This window comes from Onychomys torridus, chromosome 1, assembly GCF_903995425.1.
Source record: "Onychomys torridus chromosome 1, mOncTor1.1, whole genome shotgun sequence".
NCBI lineage: Eukaryota > Metazoa > Chordata > Mammalia > Rodentia > Cricetidae > Onychomys > Onychomys torridus.
The window spans coordinates 178,570,388-178,590,971 of record NC_050443.1 but is presented as its reverse complement, the minus strand read 5'-3'; the positions used below and the strand labels follow the sequence as shown (position 1 = coordinate 178,590,971).

The window sequence follows — 20,584 nt, the reverse complement described above, 5'->3', positions numbered from 1 at the left end:
CACTTCCTTTGAAAATTTTTACTTTTTTATTTTGTGTTTTGCCTGCATGTATGTCTGTGTTCTAGGTCCACGCCATGGAGGCCAGAGGAGGTTACGAGATGCCCTGGAGCTGGAGTTACAGATAGGTATGAGCTGCCACGTGGGTTCTGGGAATAGAACCTGGGTCCTCTGGAAGAGCAGTCTGTGCTCTAAATAGCTGAGCCATCACTCCAGGACCCCCCCTTAATAGGATAACATGATGAATTAGTAATATATTTGGGCTTTTTGGTTACTTTATGCATTCCATTCTGGAATTTCTCTATAACGATTGCATTTTTTAAGATTAAATTTATATATGCTAAAGTCCATTTCTGGTGGTATTTATGCTTTTGGATTTTGCCTGATACATACAGTCATAAACTTTCTACCCCAGTACCAAACATAGACGTTCTACCATCCTGAAAAATTCCCAGTGTAGCTGAGTATGGCACAGCTTTAACACCAGCACTCAGGAGGCAGAAGGAGGTAGATTTCCCTGAATTTGAGGCTAGTCTGATTTGCAGAGCGTTCCAGGCCAGCCAGGGCTGTACAGTGTGACCCCATCCTTGTCAGCACTTAGTGTCATCCTTGTTTAATTTTAGCCATCCTAATGCACGTGTACTATTTCACTCTTCCATGCTGGTGCCCAAGGACATAGCTCAGGGGTAAGAGCACTTGCTGAACTATTGTGAGGGTTTGGGTTCAAATCCCGGCACCCATGTCAGAAGCTGAGCAGAGGAACATTTGCTGTTAATCCGGTGCTGTGGGGTGCAGAGACAGGAAGGTGGGTAGGGCTTGCTGGCTGCCAGTCTACTTCCAGGTTGAGAGTGACCCTGTCTCAAGGGAATAAAGCAGTGATAGATGGCTTACCTTGGCTCCATGATGCACAGATGTGTAAGCCTGCACATGCATGAGCATGCACAACACATGCAAACATAAAAACAAATTTAAAAAGAAATTTAAAAACACTTTTGAGGAGCTGGTAACATGGCTCAGTGGTGGAATGGTCGCCTATTATATAAGATGCCCTGGGTTCAATCTTCCACACCACAAATAAACAAAAAATTCTTTTAGGGAAACAAAGTATCTGTTAATATTTTTTAAATTAATAAATTCATTTAAAAAAATTGTTGAGTTTTAAGAGGTTTTCCCCCTATGTTTAGGTACAGATATTTCATCATCAAATATGGACTTCTAAATATTTTCCTAATACATCACAACTCTTTGTAAGCTTTCATTGCTTTTAACTTTGATCAAACCTATATCTGTAATATCAAGTATTATTTATGACACTTTTGGTGTTGTATTTAAAAACTCTCAGACCTCAGATTATACAGATTTTCATTTTTTTTAATGTTTCACTATTTTAAGGTTTAACTTAAATATCAAGTGTATCAAGTGTGTGAGTACATGGTGTGTGTGTGAGTGTGCATGTGCATGTGCATGGGTGCTTATGGAGGTCAGAAGAATTAGTTCTACTCTTCTTCCTCTACTGAGTTCCAGGGTATGTTGCTTAGGGCTTTATAGTGATACTTTATTTGTATTGAAATGTGATTTTATTTGTATGTTAATAAAGTTGTCTTGGGGTCAGAGCAAGCCATAGTAGAAGCTGGGCGGTGGTGGTGCACGCCTTTAATCCCAGCACTTGGGAAGCAGAGCTAGGTAGATCTCTGTGTGTTCAAGGACACAGCCAGCATGGCGACACATGCCTTTAAATCTCAATACCAACCATAGAAGACCTGGAGGTCTGTACAGACAGGCAGTGACAAGGAGGTCATGTGGCTGGGTTTACAACCAATGAGAAAGCAGAACAGAAAATCTATAAAAAAAGACAGGACACACAGAAGTAGGTTTCTTTCGGAGAGGAAAGACAGCAGAAGCAGTGAAGGGTAAGGTTTTCAGCTATTGCTCTGACCTCTTGGTTTTTAACTCTGCAACTGGCTCTGTCGCATGCATGCCGGGCATGCCCTCTACAACAGAGCTGTGTGCTCAGCCCTCTTCAGTTACTTCTAAGACTTGAATATTATGTTTAGTTTTAGTGTTTGAACTATGAAGTGCCATATATTAGAATAGCATCATTTATAAACAGACATATACTAGTAACAACACAACTAAGAATTCAAGAATTGCTAATTATTCATTGATATATTGATTGATGTAGAGCACACATTAAACTGGAACAAGATTAAGCAATATGAAGTACTGTTTAGTAAAAAGAACAATTTTGAAAATTTAAGATATTTATGTCAGAAACATTGATTTTAATAGAGTTATTTATTTAATTCTTTCCCCTTGGAAGTTGTTGGTTCTGACTTTTTATTATTGTTTTTTGAGACAGCATCTCTCTAAGTATTTCTGGCTATTCTGAAACTCTATGCAAACCAGACTGGCCTTGAAATCAGGGAGATCTGCTTATCTCTGTCCACAAATGCTAGGCTTAAATGTGTGCTTCACCATACCCAACTTGTTTTGGAATAGGATGTGGCTTTGCATTTCTGGCTGGTTTGGGAACAGGCAGCTCAAGCTGGCCTTGAGTTCATGGGTGATCCAATTGCCTCTACCTCCCAAATGCTAGAATTACAGGTGTGTCTCTACATCTGGCTCTGGGAATATTACAAAACAAAACAAAAAAACCCCAGCTTTTGTAGCTGGAGAGATGGCTCAGTGGTTAAGAGCACTTTTGATCTTCTAGAGGACATAAGTTCATTTTCCAGCACCAACTTCGGGTAGCCGGAAATTGCTTGTAACTCCAGTTTCAGGTGAATCTACCACCGTCTTCTGGTTCTGAGGGCACTTATACTCAAATGTATACCTCCATGCACATATCCAGATAATCAAAAATAAAATAAATCTTGAAATAAAAAAGCTTTTGGGGGGCTATATTTCACATTTTATATAAAGGCAATCAAGCAATAGTTAGGGTTTTCTGATTAGCTTACCCCCACTTAGGATAATGTGTTCAAAGTTTGCCCACAGTGGGTCATGTATCACAACTTTGTTTCTCTTGCCAAATAATATCCAAATGTTACTATTTTCATACCATTTCTAATATAGCCCTGTAGGCAAGTCTCTAAAGATTGACTCCCTAACATAGAGTGGATGGGCAAGAGGACAAGTGTCTCCTTATATCTTAGTTTTATCTGTACCCTACAAGATTACATACATTGTTGTAATTACCTGAAAAAGCTAACATGAATTAAATAGCCTCTTCGCCACTGTGCTCCCAGACTCCATCTCCTTCCCGAGTCAGTTCCTCTGCTTTCTGTCCCTACAGCCGACCATAATTTTGAGTTTGCTACATTTCTTTCAGTTCATCTTTAGGAAGTACCTCCTGGCCTCATACATGTGTGTACATGTATGTGTATATGTACATATAAACCACACATTTCAAGATGTTTTAAATTAGATTTTGTTTGATGGTTAATAACAGCTTCCACACAGTGAAATACAACTCCCTGCATGCATTATTAAGCAGAACAAAAACTAATTATATCAGTCTATCCTTTCCATCAATATTCATGTCATATAAATAAATCACAATGTAACAGAAGCTCTGTATCCCAATAAGTAAATCTAATAGGCATCCTAATAATTCATAGCATGCCCTCAGGATAATAGGGCATTGTTATCAGGTGGATATTTTAATTTCAAAGAGAGTACATGGGATTCATTTCAATGAGCTACAGATTCAGTGTGAGACAAAAACATTCAGTTTGAGCCCGGATCCTTAATTCATTGCCTACTTCTCAGGCATCATACTATACTACATAATTGGGGTTGACAATTCCATCAGCCATTTAAAAGAATGGGAATTTGTAAACCAATCTAAATATCAACTGGACATCTTGCTTCCATGTGGTGGAATTGGAGAAGGTACTTTTGGTTACTTGGGTTTGGTGAGTAGTCACAGGCTGGCCCCTTGGGTCTAACAAGCTTCCTGGCTGCCCTACAAAAGCTAAGTGGCTATTGTTGGTCACTGGAATGTCCTGGATGTATTTTTTTTTTTTCTTGAAACAAATTATCATTCATTCTACAAAACACAAGGTAGCAGCTCATCTTCGTAAGGTCACACAGTTGACTAACACTCTCACATCATCCTTTCAAGGATGAGGACAAAAAAGGTAACCCCAGGAGAAAGACCGTGTGGTTATCTTTTGGGATCATCACTGTAGCTGACTGGAAAATACTTTGAACTATCTTATGAAACATTTCAGAAAGGACTGAATAGCAAAATCCCCATACTAAAATTATTTCATAAAGTTTCATTTTCATTCCTTTTACCCAGAAATCTACATTGCCACTCCAGACCCCCCTACCAACTCAACTATGTGTTCTAAAATACTATATTGCCATTGATTAAAAAGAAAACTCCATTGCCCCACTTCAAAGGTCATCATGAGATGGTATGTAGTAAGGAGTGCCATACTGGTTGCAGGATCTATCCAAATGCCAATCAATGCTCTTCCCCTTCTCCTAAAGTGTGAAGTGAGGAAGCAGAAGTCCTGCACTGATGGTCTAGATGAGTTTAGAGATGATGACATAAACCAAGATGTGCAGCTTAATTAGTTTGGGTTTATCTTGGGCGCTTAATGATTGGAATAAAGAACTGTGCCTTTCTTGTCTTGTAATTAGTAGCCATAACACCTGTAATCATAAAATCAAAATCGCACAGAACACAGCAGCGTAGAACATAAGGCCTTGGCTCATGCTAGACAAGAATTCCTATTCTTCATACTGAATTTGATGTTGTAGTCAAATTCCTCTCCCTGTTCAATTTTTCAAATTCTTGGAGAGTAATGCATTGTTATTCCCATTCCAGAGTGCTGGAGATTCAAGCAAAGGTTACTAGAACTAGAATTGAAGAGAGACAAGTCTGCCTGGCTTTCTTTGTCAGGGCCTACCCCAGAGCTGGGGGTAACCACACCGATGGTCCTTAAGAGGGGCAAGAGCTGTGTATCATTACACACTAGGCTCCCTGCCACGCAACCAAGTGACCTTGGGCATTCAGAATGCAGTGCCAGCCTCCCCAAGACAGAAGGTCCTCCCACCGGAACCAGATGATCTTCACAGCAGTTTAGGCATGGTGAGGCCTGTGAAGCAGGGCCCAGGTTCTGTCCACCCCACTCTTCACATTAGTATGAGGGATGGAAACCCGCGGAGGAACTATGACCAGACTGCCACGCCCTCCCCCCAGGACTGTGAAGTGACTCAATTAGGCAGACAGCCCGCAACATGCACCTCCTGGGAGAGCTGGCCTTAAGGTGCTCCGTGTACAACAGAGGTTTTCCAGCCCTGGCCGGATAGCAGTGCGTGGGAGCTAGGGCAGGAGCCTGGACGTCAGGTCCCGCTCAGATCTGCTGTCCAGCTCTTGGATGGCGAAGCCGGGTCTCCTTGGAGCGCGCACTGGGGTTGGAAGCAGTGCGCAGCGGAGGCCACACGCAGGGACGCACACAACCCTGGGAGGATCGCAGGCGCCCTGGGGCCGTGACACCTGACCCGCCTTCTAGGCCTACGCCCCTCCCGGGCCCAGCGCCCAGGCCCGCCCGCCGCAGGTGGAGCAGCAGCGGCCCGCGAGTAGGTACGCGGGATGATCTCACCGCGTGCTGCGCGCCAGGAGGAGGAGGAGGAGGAGGAGCAGGAGGAGCGGGAGCGATCCCAACTTCCGGGTAGTGCAGCCGCACGCCACGCCACCGGCGTCTTGCTTTCTGCTCCCCCTCCCCCGTGTCCCCCTCGCCTCTCCCTCTTGCCTTTTATCCCCAGCCCCACCCGCCAAAATGAACAGCTCGGACGAGGAGAAGCAGCTGCAGCTCATCACCAGCTTAAAGGAGCAAGGTAGGCGGGCCGGCGGGCGCAGGTGCGGGAGCCGCGGCCTCGGGCGGGACACCTCCGAGCGCTGCCGCAGGTGCCAGCCAGGGCCCCGGGATCGTGAGGCCGACGCAGTCTCCCCGCAGCTCACCCGCGGTGAAGCGCTCGCCGAGCTCCACGCGCCACGCAGAGCCCTGGGCGGAGGAGCCGGAGCGTTTCCCCTCAGTGGGACTGGGGATCGCGAGCCCGGGGGGAAGGGGCACGCATCGGGAATGGACAGGGTCACGGCTCGCACCCCAGTCCACGCGGGAGAAGCGAGCAGGGCTGGGCGCTGGGTGGCAGCTCCGCTGAGACCCCACCCTTGCACACTTTAGCATTCCTGGGCCTTCAGCTTTCTCAGCTTTTCTTTGGGGGTTCGGTCTAGTTCCTTTTTCTTTACCCAGCTGGGATTTTTTTTAGGCCACTGATGTGTTCTCATCACTTCCCATTTTTAGCAATTTATTAGTCAGTGATTCGACACCCTGCCTGTATGGGGCTTTCTGAGGGAGCGGGGCTGGTGTTGGGTGCCAGAAAGCCAGGCCGTATTGCATGCCTTTCTCTACTGCTTGATAGCTGATGATTGTCATGAGCACGTTGGTGAACAAAGCCAGATCCTAGAACCAGTTAACCTGACACACTTAAAAAAAAAAAAATCGGTTAATTATCCCGCTCAAAGGGTGGTTTGAAAATATGGGTCAAGAAAGAGGAAGCACATAGGCTTAGGAAGTAAAAGTGTGCAGGGCATGCTCTTCGTTGAGGGACTTGCTGATGCTGGAAGGGCCCTTCTTAGTGGTCAGCTGGTCTGGTCCTTTCACTTCCCTTGGCTCAGCAGCTCACCAACTCTGTGAAGTTGGTGTCTCCCCTTCCTTGAGCATGTGACTAAAGACTGGCTAAACCAGGTGGTTTGGCGGTCCTATCAAGGACTTGAGCTGCTGCTTTTCAAATCCATCAGCCATAGTGTCAACGCTCCGGGCAAAAAGGTCTCCACAGCACTGTACTGTGTCACCTCGGGGGAGTTACCTAACCTCACTGAAATGGATGTAGCACGCTTCTCTCTATCTAGCATCTAGAAACCCTGAATGGGTGTTAATTGCTTTCACTTTCCTCTCTTGTCACAATTAGCCCCAAGTCAACCCACACAGCACCTGTGACTCCAGTAGATGGACAGATTGCCTTATGTGGAATCTCTCAAGTCGGTCTTTTTTTTTTTTTTTTTTAAATGGAGAACTGGATTTCATGAGTATTTTGAATAACACTTTCTTGTGTTTCACAACATGAAGACTTTTGATTCATTATCCTAGACTTAACATAACTTTCACTATTAGTCAATACCAGATCTTTTGATGGATGGTGAGTTTACAAATGATTATAAAACAAAATAAAATATTATTTCCTCTTATTCTGTTTGTAATTCTCAGAGTACACTTAAGGATGCCTACACTTACAAAAACCTTCTCTGGCCCTTTGCTGGACTGATGTTTGAAGAAGGGAGGATTCCTAGGTTTCCAGCTCATTCTGTTGTGTTGTCCTGTTATATTAAAAAACAAATCCAGGCCTTGGTATTTCTAAAGGCTGATTTTCCTGATGGAGGACTTGAGCCAGAAGTAATAGAACCTAGTTTTGTGTTTCTTGAGATCCCTCCCTCTCTCTCTCTCTCTCTCTCTCTCTCTCTCTCTCTCTCTCTCTCTCACACACACACACACACACACACACACACACACACACACACACTCTGACATTGAGACTTGTCACATGGGTGTTAGGGTTGTTCAGCCTATGGTGAGATTTTCATATCTTGAAACCAGAATGTGTTTGTCAGACAGACAGTGATAAAGACTTAAGAGTATTTAATGGCTGTTTGACCTGTGGAATTAACTGGGAAGCTAGGGATGTAAACATGGCCACCAGGGCTTTGGGTACACTAAGGTCACTTTTTTATATTGATGGTGGGTTGTTGCCATGGTGAGTCATAATTTTAATTTCCCCATGTAATGTGAACAAGAAGAACATTTGATTGTTTGCTCTATTTTCCTTGTTTAATGCTGAGTAAACACATACTTTTGTCTCTTTAACAACTACCAGTTACTTACATATGGGGCCCAAGTTCTAGAACAAGTAGCTATAGATAGTGACTCAGACTATCCTGGCTCTTAGAGAAAGTTTCTTGTCCAGTAGACAGTCATTAATCAAAGAGACATGCAAATAAATAGACTGTTATTTTTTCTAGGATAGGTTCTTAGAAATGGGATTGTTGGATTTGATGGCATGCGTATTATGAAATTATGTCATTCAGTGCAGAAGCGTTCCTCTGTTAATAGTTGTACCAGTTTGTGTTCCCTAGCAGTGCCCTCATCAACATATACTGGTTAACATTGGCTGACAGTAATCGTTATCAGTTGGACAGCCTGACAAGTTTCTGAATTTTTGACATTGGAACTGGCAAAATGCCTCCTTTAAAATGTATATTGCCGGGTTGGGGATTTAGTTCAGTGGTAAGGCCCTGGGTTCCATCCTCAGCTTAAAAAAAATGTATATTCCTCTGACTATTAGTGAAGTTTGAGTCTTTCCATATTTATTGGCCGTTTTTGTCTCCTCATGTGGTTCCCCCTTTAATGAGTTTTAAGTCTAAAACTTGAACCTATTGCCCGGGAGGAAGGAGGCTGCTGTGTGTACTGCAGAACTGACAATAATCTTCTCTCATGGGAAGCCCTCAGTGCTGAGAATAAGGTTGGGCTTGACGGAAGTTGTGAAGTGCAATGACTGAGTCTGTCATAATATGAACAATCACTAATTTATATGTACCATTCCCCAAGCTCCGTGTCTTAGAAAGCACACCCACTTCTGAATTACTTCACAACATTGTATGTTCCTGTCTACTGAATGGTATAATTAGGTATATTATGTCTTTCTAGAAAGTTATATTATGTCCCTTAAAAAAAATTAGCCAGTGTGTGATTTTTTTTTTTTTTTTTTTTTATGTTCAAGCAGATGCTGAGGTAATGAGGTAATTCTCCTTTTGTCTTTTTTTTCTCCATGGGCTTTATTTTATTGGGCTGATTGACATCGTTAATGCATGGAGAAATGGCAACTTAGGATACTATTTCCGATGCATATTTCCCAGCTATCAAAGTGGACATTTCCCTTACAAAACATCATACAATTTTCTTTCTCTGTAGAATTCTTTTGGTAAATGATAGACTTAGTTCAGCATTTGTTGAAGGTACACGGCTTTCTGTGTGATTTATTCAACACGCATACACTGAATATTCATAGCCAGGCACTGGGCAAGCATTAGAGACCAGTGAATAAGGCCTGGTTCCTGCTGGTGATGAGTTCTGTGTCTGGAGACAGTATATAATCCAATAGGAGTGTCTGGTTGACTTATATGACCTTTTGGTCAGGTAGCAGCTTGAATGGCATCCTCCACAAAAACCATGCATTACTATTGCTGTCCAAAGCAGAATGGGCCACCACCATTGAAGGGTCTGACCCAAGCAATAGATAACTATTAGGCTGGTCAACATAACATGGCAGTGCTATGGCTATCGCTCTGTATAAATAAAATACAGTAGCCAGGCAGGAAGTATAGGTCAGACAAGTAGAGAAGAGGATTCTGGGAAGTAGAAGACTGAGGCGGAGAGACCTGCCAGCGGCTGACATGACAAGGGAGATGTAAGGTACCAGTAAGCCATGAGCCACATGGCAAAGTATAGATTCATAGAAATGGGCTGAATATAAGAGTAAGAGCTAGACAATGGTAGGCCTGAGCTAATGGCCAAGCAGTTTAAATAATATAAGCGTGTGTGTGTGTGTGTGTGTGTGTTTATTTTATAAGTGGGCTTTTGGACTAACGGGGCTTGGCGGGGGCTGGAGAAAAGGTCTCCAGCTACATGGCAGTGCTGTTTGGAATCTGGTGATGTGTGGAAGAGTGGTTGCCATTTCAAAATATGGGTGTGCCTTTCCCTCTTTCTTCCCTCTTCTTCTCTCCCCTTTCATGCTTCTCAATGCTAAGGATGAGACCCAAACCCTTATATATGTTGGGCAAGTATTCTGCCACTGAACTACCTAATAAAGGTATTCTCAGAAAAGACCAAACAATGACAATGAAAACCAAAAGTGATGGCCATTCTTGGGCAAATGCTACTTAAAACAAATATTCTAGGGTAAGATTTTTATTTTTTGAGACATGGTCCCAGGAAGTTCATGTTGGCCTCGAAGTCTGTAGAGCAGAAGATGACCTTGAACTCCTGATTCTTCTGCCTCTACTTCCCAAGTACTCAGATTATGGGCATTTATCACCAAATTCCAGTACTTAGGGTTGGTTAACACAAAGCTGATTCTTAAGATTCAGCTTCTTCCTAGAGCTAGTGACTCATGGGTGCTTTTGTCCAGGAGTCCTTTAGCTTGGGGAGAAAACAGCGGGGCACTGTTGTGATAGAAAGGGCCTGTTGCATGGCCATATTAGCACGTGAAGCTGAGGTACCAGTCCTGGGCAGTCCATTCAAAGCCACTCAGGAGAAGGCAATCTGAAATGCCATGGCTTCATGCACAAACGTGGTTTTTCAGCACTGTCTTTCTAAGTGTGGTCCAGGAGTTGCTTGCTTCTGAGTCACCAGCTGGTTTTTAGAACTAGTTTACTTCCAAGGTCGTCAGCAGTATGATGGAGACAATGTCCAGGTCCTCCAGGAGATGGGCCTCCATGGGCTGGAGCCAGGCCTGGCGCTTGGAGCTCCCATCTCTATTAGCACCACTCCCAGGGAACTGGATCTTCCTTTTGTTTTAAAAATATTAACATAACATAAAAATGAAACATACAATGTTCTCTTTCTCCTAACCCATTTTTCCTCAATCTATACTTTACTATTGCTCTAAAGAGAAGTTTTATACCTTGACCTTGGGAGAACCAAGGCTGTTTTTTTTTGTTTGTTTTGTTTTGTTTTTCTTATTAAAAATCATGCTTTTGGTAATGGACTAGAGTTGAAGCCATCTATATGAACTTGTATTAGCTTAGTGTAGACATAGATTGTTACATATAGAAATATGCCTGTTTATGTTAGATATATTAGAACATATTTATCACTCAGAACATGGGTGCTAATAATGCCCCCCAAAAAAGAAATAGGGCTTCCAAGGGAAATGGCTGATTTCATGATCAAGATACCCAAATATGCAAGCTGAGCCTGGGGACATCCTGTGGTTCCCAAAACTAAGGAAGTGTTCAAACTAATATTCTCACATGTTGGCAACAAGAGATATAGAAGCCAACTGAAGAGTTGTCCACTGCCCAATGTTGGAGCAATTAAAAACAAACAAGACATAGCCCATAACACAAAATAATGTGTGTGGGATGTGATGAAACTGACATTTTATCTCTGATTTTCTCTTAAAAATCTTTAAGTCCCATGTACTTTTTTTTTTTCTCCCTTGAGGCAGGGTTTCTTTGTATAGTTTTGGTGGCTGTCCTGGATCTCGCTCTGTATACCAGGTTGGCTTTGAACTCACAAAGATCTGCCTGCCTCTGCCTCCTGAGTGCTGGGATTAAAGGCATGTACTACCACTGCCTGGCAAAGTCCCATGTACTCTTAACGAAAACATCAGAAAAAAATCTGGCTGAGGTAGCTTCACTCCTTTAAGCTGTCAAGGTCTCAGCAAAGGGACAGGCAACAGTCCAGGCATGGCAGTGCCACAGGAGCATCTCAAGTTCGGAGTAATTCTCATCTATACAGTGAGTTTGAGACTAGCCTGGGCTACTTGAGGCCTTGTCTCTCCCATCTCACTGGAAAAACAAAACAAAACAACTCAAAATGAACAACCTACCCCCAAATTTAAAAAAGAAAAGTGCTTTAATACAATAAGAAGAATTTGTCAAAGTCATGAAAGTGGGGACCAAAGCGAAGAAGGGCCTAAGGATGTAAGACATTCAAATGGAGTGTGAAATCTCATTGTCAGTACTGGGAAAAGGACATATGTTGTTGAATAATCTTTTTTGTACACTGTGAAGATGTGTTTTTGCCAAGGCACCTTCTGACTGGTTTAATAAGGAGTTGAAGGGTCAATAGCTAGGCAGGAAGAGGTTAGGCGGAACTTCCAGGCAGAGAGAGAAGAGGGGGAGATGAATCTAGTCGTGAGAGAAATGCCAGGGGATATAGAGAGGAAACAAGAGGTGCAAGGTGGAAGAGAGTTAAAAAGCCACGAGGCAAAGCATAGATTAATATAAATGGGATAATTTAAGTTATAAAAGCCAGTGGGACAAACCTAAGCTATAGGTCAAGCTTTCATAATTAATAATGTCTCCATGTTGTTTTTTGTGAGCTGGCATCCCAAAGAAAAATGCTTCTACAGACATAGATAAAATAAGGAAGTCTGAATAAAATGTGGAATTTGGGTTATCACAGTGTGTGACTAGGGCCCAGAATTTACCAAATATTCCATACTAATGCAAAATGCATTAGGGGATATATAGGAACTCTTCACATTCTGGAGCCCCTGCCCATAATGTCAATGGATCTCACTGTATAGATTCAATCAACTTCAGATTGAAAACATCTGAGGCCCTCCTCTGGCCTCCGTAGGCACTAGGCACACATGTGGTACACAGACATGTGTGCAAGCAAAACATCCCTGCACATAAAAAAAATATACAATTTTAAAAAGAAAATACTTGATAAAAAGTTTTCTTATAATTTGTCTTAAATATTGTGATATAACAACTATTTATATAGAATTTACATTGAATTGGACACTATAAGTAATCTAGAGATGACAAAAGGTTACAGGATGGTAATTGCTGGTTATAGGTAGATAGCCAATCATTTTGTGTTTCCCTTTTTCCTTCCTTCCTTCCTTCCTTCCTTCCTTCCTTCCTTCCTTCCTTCCTTCCTTCCTTTCTTCCTTCCTAGAAACAGGTTCTTACTCTATAGTCCAGGCTGGCCCAGTACTCGGTATGAAGTCAGGATGACCTCACATTTGCAGTGGTCTTCCTGCCCCTGCCTCTAAATTCTGGAATTCCAAGCCCAACAGACAACAATCAACCATAAGAAACATTTGGGATCTGAGTGTTCATGATGATCCTGTAGAGAATCCCCTGCTGGCTGTGCTGTCTTTGCAGCTTTTTTTAAACATATCTAATTTTTTTGTGTGTGTATGTGCTGTAGGTGTGAGGTGTGAGCTGTGTGTGTGTGTGAGTGTGTGTGTAGCTACAGGTGTGTAGATGTACATGTGTAGGTGTGTGTGTGTATGTAGCTGCAGGTGTGCAGGTGTACATGTGAGTATGTACGTGTGTAGGTGTGTGTTATGCAGGTGTATAGGTATATTGTGCAGGTGTGTATGTATTGGTGAAATTATTAAGGCCATGCTACGTAATTAAAAGGGAGGTTTATTTTGTGGGGTAACTTACAAATGAAGGGATAGGTTGCAGGGTCTTGCAAATGTATGGCTCAGTCTGGCGGTGTTCTCTGGAGAACTCTGCTCGGTCCACCTCCAGCGTCCAGGGTCCTGGAACCAAGAGAAGCCTCTCCTCTCGATCCTGGGTCTTCAGCTTCCTCCCTCAGCTCTGCCTTGTGGGCGTGACCATTATCGAAGCCTCAGTGGGGGTTGGAACTTCCAGGCCAAGGCTGGAATGGCTACCCACTACATGTATGTGTGTATGTGTAGCTGCAGATGTGCAGAAGCAGGTGTATGTGTGCAGGTGTGTGTGTGTGTGTGTGTGTGTGTGTGTGTGTGTGTGTGTGTGTATGAAGTGTGGGTATAGATGTGCCATGGAGTTCATGGTGAGGTCAGAGGACAACTTGGTGGATTTGATTCTCTACTTTCACCTTTTCCTGGGTTCTGGGCCTCAAACTCATGTCACCAGACTTGTGACAAGCTCCTTTACCAGCGAGTTCCTCTTGCTGGCCCAGGGTTCACTCTCTGTACTGGACTTTTGTGGGGTCTAAGCAGTAGGTGTGGACCCGCCATTGCAGATGTCACACAGAATAGCTTCCCTGCTCCAGGATCTCCATACACTCTAGTTACTCACTGCTCCTTTCTCAAACTGTTAATGACCACAGATCCCTTTATTGCTCTTTCTAGAACATTGTAGTTGGACTCATGCCATGCATGTGGCCATTCATAGTGACTGTTTCATTTAGTACTAGGTAGGTCTTTTTGTGACCTGATAGTTCATATCGCTTCGCTGAATAATATTCCATTTGTATGGATGTACCACAGTTTGTTTATTTATCCACTTATTAAAGAATATCTTGGGTGGTCCTAAATTTCGTTAATTATGAAAAAATCTGTAAACATTTGTATTGGTAAGGCTTGGCTGTCTCTGTGTTCTGTGATTACATCATAGGCCTGGGATAGGGAGTTAAAGAACCTGCCCTGGGTCTATGGTCTCATGAATTCTCTGTCCTTCCCTCCTCCAAGGTGTTAGGCTCTGGTAAAGCAGTTTCTCTTGTGATCAGGTCTTAAGAACAGAGTGGCAAGCTGGGGATGGTGGCCATGCCTTTAATCATAGGACAGGGAGTCAGAGACAGGTGGATATTTGTGAGTTTGAGGGCAGCCCGGTCCATGTAGTGAGTTCCAGATCAGCTAGGACTATGTAGTGAGAGACCCTGTGTCCAAAAAAAGTCAGGAACAGAGTTCTCTGAGCATCATTTATAGAACAGCTACATCTAATGTGGTGGTTTGTGTTCCCCAAAATACTGTGCACCTTTAATAAACTTATCTGGGGTCAGAGAACAGAACAGCCACTAGATACAGAGGCTAGAAAATGGTGGCACTCACACCTTTAATCCTAGCATTCCAGAGGCAGAAATCCATCTGGATCTCTGTGAGTTGAAGGCCACACTGGAAACAGCCAGGTGTGGTGACACATGCCTTTAATCCCAGAAAGTGAGCCTTTAATCCCAGGAAGTGAGGGCAGAAAGCAAGTATATAAGGCGTGAAAACCAGGAACTAGGCTGGTTAAGCATTCAGGCTTTCGAGAAGCAGTTCAGCTGAGATTCATTTGGATAAGGACACAGAGGCTTCCAGTCTGAGGAAACAGGATCAGCTGAGGAACTGGTGAGGTGAGGTTAGCTGTGGCTTGTTCTGCTTCTCTGATCTTCCATCATTCACCCCAATAACTGGCCTCAGGTTTGTTTTTATTAATAAGACTCTTTAAGATTCATGCTACATAAAGGAAGTAGCAGGAACCTCTTAGGGTTCTAGGACATGAAACAAAAACTTTTCTCTACTAACCTATCCTTCCAATTCCCCACCTCTAGGACATTTTAAACTCAAATCTGTACAAATCAAGCCTCCACATTTGGGCAAATACAGCCTAGATTTTCCTGTCTGGGTTCTAGTTCCAGGCACTCACTGTTATAAGTTGTATGCCTCTGTGCTGCCCTTGTGTCTCCAGTGGCAGGGGTGGGGCTTGCCCTGTGACCTCAATTCTCTGATGGATCTAAGAGGGTTGTTGCTGTGCCATTTATTTGGTTTTTGTTGTTGTTATGGAGATTGTGTGATGTACAAGCCTATATGCTAGAAATCAGACATACATATATGTAGTATACATTAATATATGTATATGTGTAATAGATATATAGACTGTAAAGATACTTAGTTTCCTTCCTTCCTGTTGTTTAATTTGAAGCCATTCATATGGCTTATTGAGAGTTCTTCAACATTATTCTTTATTAGCACTGACATGTGTTCCACCCAGTGTTGTCGAAGCTCAGGCCTGCCACAATTCCTTTCCTGATAAGAAGTCTGTCCTTTTTTTTTTTTTTTAAATCAGCTTTCCTGGAGGTCCCCCACCCCTGGCTTTTATAATGATTTAATTAACAAGTGAGGTATAAATGGCTTCCCTCTCAACTCTGGCTCTAAGTGGAGGATCCACTGGGACATGAGCAGAAGGGGAGCCTGTCCTAATTGAACAGCGCCTTTATGACTCTAGCCATCATCTCCCATTAGCAAGGTTTCAAGGCTCCCTGAGTCTGACAGGCAGACTCAGCCATGGATACAAATCTGCATTAGGAAATGTCAGGATACAGTGTTGCTGTGCTTTTCTTTCTGGATACATTTGTTTGTTATTTAAGACTACCTTTTTTTATTGTGTCTTGATGTAGCATACAATGAGATAGATAGACTGTGCCTGGTAAAGAGAATGCTTGACTATTGAGGATATGCTCAAGTGAATGCAGATTCATTCTCCCTCCTCAGTCAATGCTTATTTTAAGTCAGGCCCTGTCCTAGATGCAGACATCTGGGTGGATAAAGACATAGTCTTTACCCTAAAGGACTATTTCCCATCTAGTGTGCTGTCAGGTTACACACTGATACTACTCTTACCAACATCAGTTGCCATGAGTGACACTGGGAATCAGTAGACACGGTCTACCTCCACTTCCTATTGCAGGTGTGACATCTCTATGCATCCATATTTTCATTTCTAAAATGGAGATGTTAATATATTTGGCTTGATTATTTTGCATCATATGTTTGTATGAGCCTTTCGTTCATCCATTCGGCATAGGTGTGGACTCTGAGTTTGGAATTCTGATGACATAGGCAGAGCTCATTCAATTGAGTGGGGAGAAAAGGCTAGCAGAAAGACGTGTAGATAATGTATAATGTTATGCACAGGGATTTAAGCAGAGTATAATACTTGTTTCTCATATTGGATCTTTTTGGATTTGGGATTATTTGTATAGAATTTACTATTTTATTGTTCCTGATTTGAAAATGTGAAGTCCCAAATGCTCCAAAATCTGGAACTGTGCCTTCAAAAAGTTTTCAAGTTTGGAGCCTTTCACACCTCAGACTTTGGTATCTCAGGGTGCTCAGCCTCTGTATGAGTAGTGCACTCTGGTAGCATATTAAGATATAAGTGCTGATTTTGCCTGAGACATACAAGAAGAGCTTCCTAGAAGAAATGACAGTTAAATTTCATTGCAAAGGGAGTGGTTTGGGGAGACTTCATTGGTGCAGCAGAAAATATTTCCAGAAACTCTGGAAAGCATTGTTCCAAGTGTTGATCTGGGGATGATGCTAGAGGGGTCCAGGGCAAGTGGCCTGGCTGGCACCCAGAGGTTTGCTAGATTTGGAGAGCTAAAACAGGCAGGTCTGGGTGACTGTGATGGCTGTTGACCTTCTCCGGAGGGGATGTGGGCAGTTTATAGTTAGGAAGTTGAGTTGTCGTGTTTCTGAGACAGCTGTGTCTATCTACCTCATTGCTTCCTGGGCTGGCTGTGTCGTAGTTTGTGACTTGGGAAGAAAAGGGCTGTTGTGGAATAGAATATTTGTTTAACCAAATAAAGATGTGTTACATTTGTTGGTGTTGCAGAATAATTGTTTAACTATGTAAAGATGTGTAGCATTTGTTTATGCTGTGTTTGTTTAACTATGTAAAGATGTGTTGCTGTTTCACCTTGCCTGCCTAAGGCACCTGATTAGTCTAATAAAATGCTGAATAGCCAATAGCTAGGCAGAGGAGGGATAGGCGGGGCTGGAGGGCAGTGAGAAAGGCGAAGCCAACCAGGCTACCTGGGGCCAGACAGACAGACATAGAGTAAGCAGGAAAGCAGGACATACAGAATGAAAGAAAAGTAAAAAGCCCCGAGGCAAAACGTAGATGAACAGAAACAGCTAAATTAAGTTATAAGAGCTAGTGCGACAAGCCTAAGCTAAAAACCAAGGATTCACAATTAATAATAAGTCTCTGAGTCTTTATTTGGGAGCTGGTTGGTGGCTCAAAGAGAAAGCCTGCTACAGATGGCTTCCTTCAGCATTAGGGATTTAGAAAATGGAAAACCAGCGTGATTCTTGAAACGCGTGCTCTGCCCAATATTCTTCTTGTTTTCTCCAACATCCTCTCTTTTCGTCTATTTCATACAGTTAAGCGGTTGTTCCTTACACTGACTGCACATGAGGGAGCTTACTTCTTTAAAAACAAAGCAGAAGAGATGACCAAACTTCACCCTAGACTCAGCAAATCACCCTGGGGTGGAAGAGGCACCCACTGTGGAGAGGGGTCCAGGGCCCGTGATTGCGAAGCTCTCCAGCTGGCTCAGGTGTATTGAAAAGTCTGGTTGTCAGGCATGCTTCCACACCCTTGCCAGGATTCGTTGTGACAAATGGCTTTCAATGTGTTAGCTTGCTTCCCCACTCCTGCTTGGTGGAGATAGTAGTCTCCTGATTAGGGGGGTGGTCAATGTAACCTTGAAACCTAGGACATTCTTTTGTTATTCACTCAGGATCTGGCAAGTTTTGCAGTTTTGGTAGCAATTACCATGGCTGATAATGGACAATACGCATATGTTAACTCATTTACTCCCCACGATAAGACTACCAATCCATACCAGGAAGCTGAGGCTCAGTGAGATGAACTGGCTTGCTCAGGGACTCCCAGCCAATATGTGCTCATTTAATTACTGTTCTGTCTGTATGGTGACATACATAAAGCTGGTAAACTGAGGTGTAAAGTCTTTCAGAGCTGTCTTTCCTGTCATGTTTGTATGAGGCATTGCTTCAAAGGATAGCTCTTGCCAAACTTGAGCTGTGCACACTTACCTTAAATGTTTCAAACTGCTAGCCAGTTCAGAAGCAGGAAAAGAATGCTTTTTGTGAAGCCTCTTACCATGCCATAAAAGAAGTAGCTGAGGGGGTGGAGAGGTGGCTATGAGGTGAAGAACACTTGCTGCTGTGTTACAGAGGACCTGAGTTTGGTTTCCAGCACCCACATCAGGTGGCTCACAACCACCCCCAACTCTTGCCTTAGGTGATCCAGTGCCTCCTTCTGGCCTCTGCAGGAGACTGCACAAACACACATACACATAATTTAAAAAAAAAAGAAGTACCTTAGTAATAGAGGCCATTTCATTGATGATGACAACAATAGACCTTAATTAGGATGATACATATTCATATGTTTGCATTTGTGTGTGTGCATGAATGTTTTTTAGGAGTGAGCTGTGTTTTTTTAACTTCAATGAAATAAACATTTTTCTTTCCTTTTGTGACTCATACCCCTGCTATCCCCAACTGTAACCAAGGTCATTATACTCTTTCTGTATTTTCCCTTACTTAGGTACTTGCTTTTTGTTTTATGTTACAGTTGCACATAGTTATAAGAAAGCATCTTTTCTGTGGTTTCTATTAAAATATTATAGGTGAAGGGTTCTTAATTAATGCTTTTAACAAAGAGCCAGCAATTAGGAGTTTATCATGTTTCGTCTGAGTCTATTGGCAGTATAATGGAAGCGTGGTGTGAGTATTTTAGAAAAGCTTTCCAAGTCATTATTTGATCTTGTAAATAGAAAAAAAAAATCTTATTTCTTAATGTCAATATGAGATTATAGTTTTATAAGCCATTACTGTTTATATGTATGTCAGTAAAGTAGGTCACTAATAATTCAGTGTTAAATCAATGTGTGTGTGTGTGTGTGTGTGTGTGTGTGTGTGCGCGCGCGCGCGCGCGCGTGCGCATGTGCACACGTGCATTCACACCATAGTGCATATGTGGAAGTCAGAGGACAACTTGGGAGTTGGTTCTCTCCTTTCACCATGTGGATACTGGAAATTGAACTCAGGTTATCAGGCTCGATGGCAAGTACTTTTACCCTATGGGCCATCTCACTGGCCCAATTTTGATTTTTAAATTTCATCTATAGATACTTTAAAATTTTTAAGTAAAAAAAATTGGGTGTGAGTATGATATATATGTGTGTGGATACAGGCATACAAGGCAGTCAAAGAACAACCTTGGGGGGCAGTCCCCACAGTCTACCTTGTTTGGGATAGGGGTTCTTTTTTTGTTATTTACCACTGTATGTGCCAGGCTAGCTGTCCCTCAAGCTACTAAGGATTCTCCTATCTCCATCTCCCATCTCTCTTTAGGAATGCTGGGATTAGAGATGTATGCTGCTGTGCCCATCTTTATGTAGGTTCTGGGGAATTGAGCTAAATTCTTCACATTTCTGTGGCAAGCAGAGCCTTCTGCTTAGCCCTGCAGGTGTATTTAAATGCTAACTAATTTAAGTCAAATCTGTCTATAAGATATTTTTATCTTTATGTTTTGAAGCTGTATTAGGTAGAATAATGATATTTGGGGCCATGACCATAGTCTACTACCCATTAGCATCAATGATATTTGGAAATCTCTTTCTTGGTTTTTGTTTGTTTCTGTTAAAGGGGGCACATTTCAATGATTTTCTAGATCCTAGGGCAGTTTGGTTCATACTCCATTGTTTGAATGTGTGTGATGAGCATTGATGAGCCCAGGGCAGAGGGCTTCACTTTGTCTATCATCCACTCTTTCCTGTTGAAAACGTAAATGTTTTCTGAAGGGCTCTGTCTTTACATGTGTGCTCAGACCTGCTTTGTGAGTGGTCTAATGCTTGAGGACTTTGGTGGGTGTGTAGCGTCTGTAAGTGTGTACCATAGCGCTCTGCTGTGAGTCCCCAGCCCTTCAATCGCTGCTTGACCGTGTGAAGGGCTTGATTTGTAATGTTGTGGTAAGCATGAATTGCTAGAGCTGATGACCAGGTAATACGGGATGATCTTTTTAGGGAGGGAAGGTTGAGGCACGGTTGTTAAGGCCAGCGTGGGTCCTTCTGCCTCAGTCTTTCTAATGCTGGGATTACAGGCATGTGTCACCCTGCCTGGTGCCCATCTGGGATGCCATTGAAGTTATTGGCCCCAGACTTTTATTCCTGTCTTTAGATTATTAATAGGAATAGGAACCTAAAAAACA

General features: G+C 42.8%; 1 protein-coding gene across 5 annotated transcripts in view; it reads left to right on the top strand.

Moving 5' to 3' along the window:
- Positions 1-5,181: 5,181 nt before the first annotated feature.
- Positions 5,182-20,584, top strand: part of Shtn1 (shootin 1) — a 100,778-nt gene continuing 85,375 nt past the window's right edge. Inside the window, exon 1 of one of the 5 annotated variants that reach the window (XR_004943668.1) lies at positions 5,182-5,850. Coding sequence is in view for 3 of the 5 variants with exons in the window: in XM_036173907.1 (XP_036029800.1) it covers positions 5,793-5,850 (58 nt within the window). In the remaining 2 variants the exon portion in view is untranslated. The remainder of the gene's footprint in view (positions 5,851-20,584) is intronic. The other 4 variants (XM_036173907.1, XM_036173917.1, XR_004943669.1 and 1 more) reach the window with 4 other exon arrangements.